The following is a 12,169-nucleotide window of genomic DNA, read 5'->3' as shown; positions in this document are numbered from 1 at the left end:
CAATGACTGGTGTCGAAACCATGGCCTTAAGCTTAATGCCAAAAAATGTGTTGTCATCCCCTTTGATAAAAACTCAGTTCCCACTAATTACCACATTAACGGGAGCCCACTGAACACTGACTTTGTTATAAGAGATCTGGGGATGCAGGTTGACCGCAACCTCTCCTTCGACCACCACATTGCCACTGTGGTCGGAAAGTCCTTCTATGTGGCACATCTCGTTACCAATGGTTTTGCATCCAGGAAGAAAGAGGTCATCATCTCTCTCTCTGTACTCTTCCTTCAATAGACCAGTCATTGTGTATAATGCCCCATTTGGCATGTACCTCACTAGACACCTGCAACAGCTGGAGAGGCCACAGAAGTACCTCACGAAGAGGATCCTAGGCATTAAACACATGTCCTACATGGACAGACTCAAAAGACTCCCAACTATTCTCTGTTTCATATCGCCTACTTAGAGGTGATCTTTGCTTGACTTACAAAGCCATGTCTGACCCAGCTCTGTTAGAAATGCTACATCTAAAGAAATCCCAAACTCTCCACATCACACGCTCCAGAGACCTCAGTCTCATTACCATAATCAACAGAACATACTGGAGGGACAGGTTCCTCACCCGGAGACTGCCCATGCTCTGGAATAGACTTCCCATACATATCAAGCAGAGCACCTCGGTGTCCTTCTTCAAGAGAAATCTTGATGAGTGGATGGGTAATAGAAAGTTCAACCTGGGAATCACTTCAGTGGCTCTACTTGATAATTGCACTGGGAACTAACGTCGGGCGGCAGGATGCCAGGACACTTCTGTGGGCTAGACTTGTAAAGGCTCTAGGGCCATTAAGTTAGTACACACCTATGAACAACATCAGATACAGAACTTATGTTCTTACTATAACGTTCCATCTGTGTTGTTGATATTCATTTATTCATTACATCTCAATCTCCTTCCCTGTCCAAAGGCTGCTAGAGGTTTGGATTTGGTCCAGATCCTATTTTTAGGGAATTTGCTCAGAAAAAGCCTCCGCTTTCTCTCTTTTATGGGCAAAACTCAATCTGAGGTCACAGGGAGAGGGGCACTATGGGTAAGCTTAGCTCAAGATTTTTTTTGGCTGGGACGAGCTTGTTATAAAGGCCGACTCTGTCCTGAGAACAGAACCAATACCCATCAGTAATGAATAAATGAAGATCAACAACACAAATGGAATGTTATGGTAAGAACAGAACTTCTTTTCTTTTCCTGTACCCAAGTTCCTGAGAAAATATCCATCTAAACCTTATTTTCTCCATAGGCAGCCTGCCAGGAGCAAGAGCACTCCAAAGAGTATTTTCCCAGACAATCCCACTCCAAGTTCTAGGAACCAGAAAATCCTCCCTTTCCTGATATATTTGCCTCTGACATATACAGCCTCACTTCCCCCTTGGCCAGATTCCTCTATCCATCAGGCTGACTCTTTGATAATCATAGACGCCTGAGCACTCCCCATTATCCAAAATGGTTATTTTATGGCTTGGAGGTCCCATCTTCCATTCTCTGGTCTTCCTCAGCCTCCTCCTTGCCAGTTCCCTCATTTTCTTTTGGTTCTGTAAGATCTGGTGAAACAGGGAACCATTCAGCCTGTCCCCTTGTCTCAGCAAGGAACAAGTGTTTATTACAGAATGTTTCTGTTTCCCAGGAAGGAGGGATCATGTAGGCCCTTTCCAGGCCTGTCTTTTTTAACACCTTTCTCAAGGTCCCTTTTGTATGGATGTTGTCTCTTTTGACAATTTTTCATCTGTTGCTTCCTCAAACCTTTCTGGTATCTCTGGACACTTAATAGGAGAAGTTACTTCAAGAAGCTTTTATGTTTTTTCTGTTATTTCCTCTCATTATCAGTTCACTGCTTCGCCTTTTGGCCTTTCTGCAACTCTGAGGGTCTTTCCCAATTATCTGGCCCCTGTGGTAGCCTTCTGCAGATTTCAAGGAATTTAAATATTTCCTTATTTGGATGACCTTTTAATACATTCCTCCTTCAGAATGTATACTTCACTATGCTTGATGTTCATTGTGTTTCACTGTTGCAGTCATTACACTTGGGTTATCCTGCTGGCAGGCTACCCGCAATCGGCCTGAATTCCAAAGTCTTGGTACGGCGTCGGTTGCTGTTGCCTCTTCCCTGACGTCAGAGCGCCAGGGGTATAAAAGATGCAGCCAATGCCATTTTCTTCAGTCTTTCTTGCCTCACGGTGCCCGAAGCAAAAGCAGTTCGCAAGTGCCGGTCGGCCGACTCCTGAGATTTTCTAAATTGAATTTCAGATCCGAAGTCTTCTATAAAGCTAAGTACCCTGTTGGGGAAACTTTTTTCTTACTCCAGACCGATGTCAGAAAAAGTTAACAATTGTATTTCTTGTGGGAAGCAAATACCTCATAAGGATTTTCATTCTTACTGCATTCCTTGCCTAGGCCCTGACCACGACATTTCTAGTTGTCGATTTTGTGCTAGATTTAACCAACGCACTATTAAGCGTAGGTACGATTTTGCTTTTCATTACTTTGGCCGAAGGTTTAACTACATAATGCCGTTGGAACAGCCGATGACCAGAGTTCATAAAAAGCACAAGGAAAAAGAAAAGGAGAGGCATCCGAGGTCCAAAACCGACTACGAAGCCTCTTCTAGGCCAGTCACCGGTTCGCCAGTTCTAAGTGAGGTGCCTTTGCAGCCCCTGACACCCACTACCTCAGAGCCACAGGCCGCCTCCGACTCCCACGTGGAGACAGCTAGGCCTCTGGATACTCAAGGTATTGGGCCTTCGGAAACTAATCCCTCAGATCGGTCCGGAGCCGCTGAGCAGGCATCGGCTTCTGAGGGTGTTTTCAGACCTACACAGCTTTATATCAAGCCAGCTTCAGCATCAAAGACAAAGACTAAAACAGTTTTAAAGACAAGGAAACAAGTACAGCATTCTCCAGGACAGACTTCCATGCCTAAGAAACAGATGCTCAAAATGGCCGAAGACCTAATTACTTTGATCAGGGGTTCCCATCCCCCTCCTGATAAGAGGCCTAGGCAAGATACTGAATATGATTCCTATGATCAAGTTTCCATTTCCTCTGACTCCTCTTCAGAACAGGGATACTCTATTCCTCCCTATGAGTATTCTGATGCTGAAGAATCTATTCCTTCAGCTTCTCCTCTTGAGGATTACTCATTTGGGGAAACCCTGCATACCATGAGGGAGCATTTCCACTGGGAGAGCCAAGATTATTCAGATTCTAAGAAAAGGCTCATAGACTTTCTTTTACTACCTCAGCACAGACCTCTTGCTATTCCCCCTGTTCTAGACATTGTAGATGATGTATTTTCAGAGTCCGGGCCTGTCTTCCGACTCTTTACCTCCTGCACCTGTCAAGCCAGACAGATACTACAGGGTTCCAGATTCTCATAAATTTCTATATAAAAACCCTGCTGCTGACCCAAAAACTATTTCTCAGGGTCCCAAAGGGGTTAAGGCTGCTACTGCAAAAAAACTCTGTCCCCTCAGATAGAGATTCTATGGCACTGGACAGATGGGGGGAAAAAGTTTACACTTCTGCTACCTTGGCTGTAAGGGCTTTAAATTGTCAGTTTCATATGCTTAAATATCAGCAATACTTAATGTCTCTGTTAAAACAGAAAATGTTGACAAATTCTGAATGTGCTGAGAATAAGGATTTGCAGGATTTATTGCATGCAGCTGAACAAGTGGGAAAACATACTTTGCAATGTGGTTATGATTCACTGGAGGCCTCTTGCAGGGCCGCTGTAACAGGTTCTGTCATTAGAAGGCATGCTTGGTTAAAGGAACAGACTCTGCCAGATCATGTTAAAGCAAAATTATTGGATGCTCCATTATAGCACGATACTTTGTTTGGTGTTAAGGCAGAAGAGGTGTTGAAGAAAATGGATGATAAAGCTAAATCTATGCAGACAGTGAAGGATTTCTTACAGGCACAGCCACCCAGATTTAGCAGAAACTGGCCTTCTAAGAAGTGGTCCTTTCCCGTGTCAGACAGGCCACAAAGAGGCAGATACAGATGCCCTAGAGGCAGACAACAGCCCCAGGGCTCATACAGGCCCAAACAGTGGGGTGCTTCTACCTCCAAAAGCGGAGAAGACAAATCACAGCCATATAGGAAACAGTCCCAATGACTTCCCTCTGCCAATTCCCAGCATTTATCTTTTGTCTGCACCCTTAGGGAGAAAGCTAGCAGTTTTTTCACAAAATTGGCACATGATTACTCGGGACAAATGGGTCTTAAATATAGTTTCTCAGGGCTACAGGTTCCACTTTCACACCCTTCCAAAGGCAAAAGTTATGCCAGACCTGCCACACAATCAATGGGCAGAGGCACAAAACCAATTTTCATCTCTCATGGACATGAGGGCTATTCAGTCAGTACCACAACAAGAGCAGGGGCAAGGATTTTACTCGAGACTTTTCTTAGTAGCAAGAAAGGACAAAGCATGGAGACCATTTCTGGACCTGTCTATTCTAAATACTTTTCTGGACGTTCCCAAATTCAAAATGTTGACTCTGCAGCAACTTCTGCCCATGCTGGGCAAGAAAGCTTGGCTTGTAACTTTGGACCTCAAAGAGGCATACCTGCATGTCCCAATCAGACAATCTTGCAGAAGATACCTCAGATTCATAGCTGGCTCAATGCACTACCAGTTATCTGCAGTGCCCTTTGGCTTATCTACTGTGCCCAGGGTCGTCACAAAATGCCTGGTACCAGTAATTGCATTTTGCAGACAAAGAGAAATTCAAATATATCCCTACTTGGACAACTGCCTTATTCAAGCAGACACCAAAGACATTCTACTAAAGCAGCTGGCGTTTATAAAAAGATTACTAATTTGCCTAGGGTACACAGTAAACGAAAATAAATCAAAACTAGTACCCTCTTAAGAGATAATATTCCTGGGTGCAAGCTTAAATACAACTGCCCAGATGGCTTATCTCACGCCAGACAAACAAAGGCAACTGACTTCTTACTTCGAAAGCATGGCAACAAAGACCCAGTTATCTGCAAGAAAAATTCTGCAGGCTCTGGGCTACATGGCCTCCTGCATTCTGCTAATTCCATATGCAAGACTGCATATGAGGAAACTACAATGGTACCTAAAAAGTGTTTGGACTCAACACTGCCACAGCCTGGAAAAATTAATTTCACTCATTCCCTGCCTGCAACAGGAGTTTCGATGGTGGGCACAGGTCTGTCACCACAACAAGGGACAGCCATTCACTTTACACACAGCCAGGCAAACGCTAACAACAGATGCATCAGATTATGCCTGGGGGGCCTACATGGCAGGAAAATGTATTCAGGGCACACGGCCCCCAAGCCAAAGGCATCTACACATCAATCAAAAAGAGATGCTAGCTGTACAAAATGCCCTGACATCCTTCAAGGGCCTACTTCATCCAGGACAGCTGCTGATAGAGACGGACAACACCACAGTCATGTGGTACTTAAACAAGCAGGGGGGCACACATTCCTACCCCCTATGCAGACAAGCCATATTTTTGTGGAACACATTGACTTACCAAGTACACCTGCAAGCACAATTCCTGCCAGGAAAAACAAATGCTCTGGCAGACGAACTAAGCAGAAACCTCATGGACCCCCACGAGTGGAAACTAGATCCACAAATCTTCAGCATGATAACAAAGAAATGGGGATGCCCAGACATAGATCTTTTTGCCTCCCCTCAAAACTGCCAACTTCAGAGATTCTGCACAAGGACTTATCACAAACAAGCATGGAAAGTGGATGCTTTGTCATTCAGCTGGAACAACCTTACAGTATATGCCTTTCCTCCACTGCCTTTCCTCCCCAAGGTACTCCTAAAGGTCAGGCAAGAGAAGCCACAAATAATACTGATTGCCCCGGATTGGCCACGCCAACACTGGTAGCCAATCCTAAGGAGCTTGTCCCAAGGCCCAGCCTGGACATTGCCTCAAATTCCTCATTTACTGACCCAACAAATCAATCAGATCCTGCACAGCCAACTCAGAACTCTAAATCTAGCTGCATGGCGGATACTGTAACCATTCAGAATACACCTCTCTCTAAAACGGTTATGGATGTTATTTTCGAGGCCAGTAGGCCCAGCACCAGAAAATCTTATGCAGAAAAATGGAAGAGATTCTGTGCTTGGAACCAGGCACAAGGAATTGACACGCTTGTTCCAAATATTCCTCAGATTTTACAATATCTAACTGAGATGCTGGACAAAGGCCTATCCTTCTCATCAATTAAGATCCATGCCGCTGCCATTTCAGCTCATTACAATACAGATCCACCTATTTTTTCATATCCATTGCTTAGGCAGTTCCTTAAGGGGCCAAAAACATAAGACCTCCAAGGCGAGCACCAATACCTGCATGGGACCTCAATTTTGTCTTGGAAAAACTCACACTGCCTCCTTTTGAGCAATCCAATACAGCTGAGATAAAGTTCTTATCATGGATAACAGCTCTGCTCCTGGCAATAACTTCAGCAAGAAGAGTCTCAGAGTTAAAGGCATTAATGGAACCTTTCATTATCTTCCATCCGGACAGGGTTTCTCTAAGGACAAACCCAACATTTATGGCTAAGGTAGTGTCCAGTGTGGCTCTTAACCAAAAAACCATTAATTTGCCTACTTTTTACCCAAACCCGCAGTATAAAGGGGAGAAACTTCTGCATTCTTTGGACATACACAGACGGCTACGCTTCTACTTGGACAAAACTAAAGCTTTCAGAAAGACTGAGCAACTTCTAGTGTCATATGCTGCAGGATCACAAGGAAAGGCTATCTCAAAGCAGACTATTTCAAAATGGATAGGACACTGCATTCATTTCTGCTATTCACCACATGGTAAATCAGTGCCTAAGGGCATTAGACCATATTCTACCAGGGCAGCAGCCACCTCAGCAGCCTTCCTCAGAGGAGTACCAATCAAGGATATTTTGGAAGCTGCAACTTGAACTTCAGTGCACACTTTTACTAAGCACTACCACTTGCCTCTACTCTAAATCCAGAGCAGGCTTTGCCATTGCAGTTTTGCAGGGCCTTATAGCTACTCCTAATTCTATTTAGACCCAGCCGCCCAACCTCAGCTTTGGGAGTCAACCCAAGTGTAATGACTGCAACAGTGAAACACGATGAACATAGTAGATGTTAGAGTGTATTCACTGTTGCAGTCTAGGTTACCCACCCACCATCCCCCTTTCTTTGCTGGGACTTATCTGTACTTCTCTATCCTATACAACCTATGTGGTGCATTTGCCTGTAGATGAAGGTATTGTTTATTTTAGTGCATGCTTTTATAAGCAATTTTTTTAGCCTACCCTTTTGGGGGCACCTGACATCTGGGGGCAAGAAAAACTGAAGAAAATGGCGTCGGTTGCATCTTTTATACCCCTGGCGCTCTGACGTCAGGGAAGAGGTGACAGCAACCGACGCCGGACCAAGACTTTGGAATTCAGGCTGACTGCGGGTAGCCTGCCAGCAGGATAACCCAAGTGTAATGACTGCAACAGTGAATACACTCAAACATCTACATTTATGGTAGGTACACAACTGTACTTTCTATGCATTGTGGGGTTCACCCTCAAAGTTCAAAAAGTCTGTATTGACTCCCTGTCAGGACTAGGTGTTTTGGGGTTGCAGGATTCAAACCATTTGCAATGATGGCTTGTCTCCTGCTATCCAAGGTCCTGTATTTGACTGCTTATTTCCATCTGTTCTTACTCTTCCAGTTTTTCCTGCAAGGGAATTTCTCCAAGCGGTGGAGTACATGACATCCAGCATTCCCATTATTCATTTTGACAAACTCCACATAAGGAAATTTTAACAGTATCTCAAGACTGTTTGGCTGCAGCACTGCCGCTATTTGGAGTAGCTGGTCCTTTTCTTACCTTGCCTCAAGCTCGATTTCCTCTGGTGGATTTACAAGATTAACCTGAATCCAGGTCTGCCTTTTCAGGTTTCTCTCCCTACTCAGGAGCTGTACACAAATACTTCTGATTATGGCTGGGATGCCTTCTCCAGCAGCTTAAATGTCCAGGGTCTTTGATCCCATCAACAGCTAACAGACCATATCAACCTTGAGAAGGTGAGGGCTCTACTTCTAGCTCTCCAGGTTTTTCATTCCCTTTGGGTTCCAGGACCTGTAAAGTTTTTACAGACAGTAGCATAGTCATGTGGTGCATCAGCAAGCAAGGGGCCATGAAATCTTATCTTCTTTAGAGGTTGGCACTTCAGGCCTGGGATTTTGCAGTACACCATCTCTTGGCTGTTCAGGTGGTTTACATTTCTTCAGAGCACAATCTCGTGGCAGACTCTTTGAGCAGCCTCAGGAAAGCAAAGCATCTCTCTTTCTTTTTCAAAGGCTATTTCCTTTTGCTATTCTTTTCATGGCAAGCAGTTTTCCTCTTCTGTTTGTTCTCATTCTACCAGGACAATGGCCTCTTCGGATACTTTTTCAAGAATCTGGATACTAACTCCATCTTGGAAGCTGCTACTTGCTCTTCTATTCACATTTTTACTTAACATTACAAATTGGATATCTTTTCCAGGGCCATGGTCGGTGTTGCTAAGGCAATCCTTCATGGGTTTGTGGCAGGCTCTTCTGTGCATTTCTCCTGCCATAATTTGCAGTAGCTCCCAAGAGTTAAGTATACTGCAAAAGTGATAAGGAGGGGCACAGTACAGTTGTGTAAGATCTTGCCATAACATTAGATGTCCTACTTCTCACTGTTGCAGTATTCTAACTCCCCATGCCCTCTGTTACTTTCTGTTACCCTACTTCTGGCTGAGGGGTCTTTCTTACATCCTTTTCTCCTCCTCTTTTTACCTTCTTGGATGCAATATTATTGCCTTTCACTGAGCTTGCTCTGGTTCTTCTGGTGCACTTCATTTCTGAGGCTTAGGCATACATACATCACATATGTTCCTTACACCTTACATGTAGGACATATGAATGACATACGACAACTGGAAGGTGTAAAGGCTTTATGTTGGCCGGATAATTGGCTATCCTTGGCAGGATATCACAAGATTAAAGAATACTGCAATAGTGAGAAGTAGAACATCTACTGTTACAGTAAGATCTTACACAACTATACTTTCTTCAATACCACACAGACATGCACTCACACTTACACCTATGGCCAATTTAGTGTGTCATGTCCACCTAGTGCATGTCTTTAAAATGTGGGAGGAAACTGGACCACCTGGAGAAATCCCACATGAACACAGGGAGGATATGCAGACTTCACACAGAAAGTACCCTAGCTGATGATCAAACCGGGGACCCTCTTGCTGTGAGGTGACAGTGCTGCCTGTTGCGGTACTGTGCCACACTAGTGATCACTGCTGTTATCCACAGAATTTGTTTGCTTCGTATGTCATGATATGCACTCCACCAGTGCCACTGTCCAAGTGAAAGTCCTCCATCCTTCCGCAGGAAGCACAATAGCAACCCCTGGAAAGAGTAGAACTTCTTCAGTGTACTGGCCAGATTTCCATATCTGTGGAGATATCGTGTGAGTTATCTGTGAAAACAGGCACATTCCCAGATGAACTAATATAGAAAGTCATAGTAAGTAAATAAATAAATAATACATTCAGTCCATGTGCGTTGTATAATGTAATCACATACAAAGACTTAGGAGTGAATCTGTTATTGTTGCCTTTCTCTGTCCACACAGATTGATTGTTAGGGGACAGGTTTTGTGTGCAGTTGAATCTTTTGGAATGCTTTGCAGTCATGTGTTGCTATGGAATTACCTCCTTCCTTGAGCAGGAAGCATGTCTTCACTCTTTGGAAACTAACCACAAGATGGGTTAAGTGCTGTAATGCAGGTCTGATTACATTCTCGTTCAGTACATTTCTCACAAGGTTTCAGCCCTTGACCATAAGTTAGTTGATGTTTAATGTTGTCCTAATGTATCACCCTATTGGCCATGGTCACTTTCACTAATGCAGTATATATTGTGCTGCACAATTCTGTCCTAGATGTGATTTTGCAGCTGCTGTGCAGATTCATCTTCTAGTCCTCAAGACAAATCTTAAATTTCCCGTTGCTTCTAGTGGAAACCTAGCCACATTTCTGTGTACGTCATGAATGAAATTGCTGTTATTTTTCATGTCTAGACCAAATGTGTATTGGAACACCAAAAAGAAGTGTTCGATTAATGAGTGCAGTATTTGAAGTTTTGGAATTAAAATGAGAATTTTAAACATTGATACATTTAACTTAGCATAAGCAACTTTTAAAATTTGGCATCTTTTTGGTACTTTCACCAAAACGTTGTAGTATAGCCTTTTATGAAATACTTGATAAATAAAAGTTTCCATTTTAGAAATCTTGACAAAAATGTATTTTTGCTTCCTGAAAGGATAATGTAGGCTTAATGTTCCTTCATAAATTCTTGAGATGAAATTCTAGTTTCTTCTTGCTGACTTTGACAAAAATGATAAACTGTAGCTTTGAAATAAAACTGTTGAAAATTGACAGAGGATGATAATGAGCACAGCTTTGCAAAATATATTCCTTAACTGTACACTAAACTTACTGCAAAATTTGGTAGCACGAACCATCGTAAGTATATGTTATACTACATATACGTCATAGTTGCCATATTTTAGATTCACGTGCAGCTGCAATTTACTGTGGAGAATTAAGGTTTTGAGCTGCTAAGCAGTTTTATCCTTTAGTCCTTTATTTAATTTCTCCGTCTCCACTGGCCTTCTGAATAACTCTTGAGAAAGTCACTTAATCAGATTGTACTCTGAAAAGTCACCCCTGAAAAGTGCTGCTTGCTATTGCATTGAATTGTGTACGTATCTGTGCATGTGTGTGCATGCCCAAGTGTATCTTAAGCTATCGATGAACACTTTATTTGAAATTCATTCCATTGACGAGTAGACACTGAAACTCACATCCAGTGAAACAAACCAGAACATTTAAAATACATTTCTTTTACAGGGGTCAAGCCCTCCTGTACCTCCCACTCACCTGCTACTCTGTATGTAACTGAATATCAATGGGGAAAGAAGCTTCATAATCCCCACTCCTATGCAGTCTCCATCCATGCACAATGGAATTCTTTGATTATTCAGACTGCCGACATTTTATATACATATATGAGTGAGAGAGATTATGTAGGTATATACGTTGACATTTAGGGGTGAGATGCTACAGCTGTTCTTTCTTCATACAACAGCTCTGAGCAGCACCTAGCATGAGCACATTTCCTGCTCTGTTTAATCTGATAAGCGTAGTGTCTGCTGACCTTGCCATGTTTGTTTAGGCCTGTAGCTTAATGTCTGCTACTGCGAGAACTGCATTTTGTCTCTGAGTTCCTATGCTGTGGAGAGCAACAGCAGTGATGTAAAGAGTTTTACTTTTGCACTGCTTTTGAAAAGGTAGCTCAACAAATTTAACAAATTATTTTAAAATACTGCAGAATGTTTTGAATTTTTTTCTTCTGTCTCACTGAACATAGCGTGATTCTTCTGGAGTATTCGATTTCTGTTTAGAAGAAAACACCAAGGTGTACTTTAAGTTAAATTACTCACTTAATGTTGTATAATAAGCAAGTGTATGCTAAGAGGAGTGCAACACAGATTTTCTGTTTTGCAGTTCAACAGCTTCATGATCATGCAGTACACTATTGTTTTTTTTTATTTTTGAAAATACGGTTATTAATATATTTCTGTCTGGGAGTCATGATGTAATGATTAAACTTTTTAGCATTTTTGATTTTGTGTATATGGAATTTAGAAAATCTTTACAAATAAACACTTATTTGATGCAATCACAGATGAAAATGAAATTTATGATGTTTTCCTTGTTTTGACAGTGAATCCCCCTGGAAGCCCAGGGCCAATAACTCGACATGAGTCATATGACAGTTTGGCATCAGATCACAGTGGCCAGGAGGATGAAGAATGGCTTTCACAGGTAAAATGTGTATGAGTGTACTCCACAGAGCCCAGGTTGAGCAAACACTAAATCAGAGAACAGCTGACTGTGCAGTAGATAATTTAGATGCTGTTAACATAAGAAAATCTTATTTATGTGAACAAAACATTTTCGCACATGATTCCATTAGAGTTGTTGACACATTTGCAGCCAACAAGATTGCAGATATC

General features: G+C 42.6%; 1 protein-coding gene across 1 annotated transcript in view; it reads left to right on the top strand.

Moving 5' to 3' along the window:
* LOC122787696 (BCAS3 microtubule associated cell migration factor) overlaps positions 1-12,169 on the top strand; it is a 4,651,713-nt gene that overhangs the window by 4,173,734 nt on the left and 465,810 nt on the right. Inside the window, exon 20 of the mRNA XM_044054546.1 lies at positions 11,878-11,978. Within this exon, the coding sequence (XP_043910481.1) occupies positions 11,878-11,978 (101 nt within the window). The remainder of the gene's footprint in view (positions 1-11,877; positions 11,979-12,169) is intronic.

This window comes from Protopterus annectens, chromosome 13.part0 (assembly GCF_019279795.1).
Source record: "Protopterus annectens isolate FY-2018-M chromosome 13.part0, PAN1.0, whole genome shotgun sequence".
NCBI lineage: Eukaryota > Metazoa > Chordata > Ceratodontiformes > Protopteridae > Protopterus > Protopterus annectens.
Note: the sequence above shows the minus strand (reverse complement) of the source record. Positions and strands in the feature narration are given on the sequence as shown.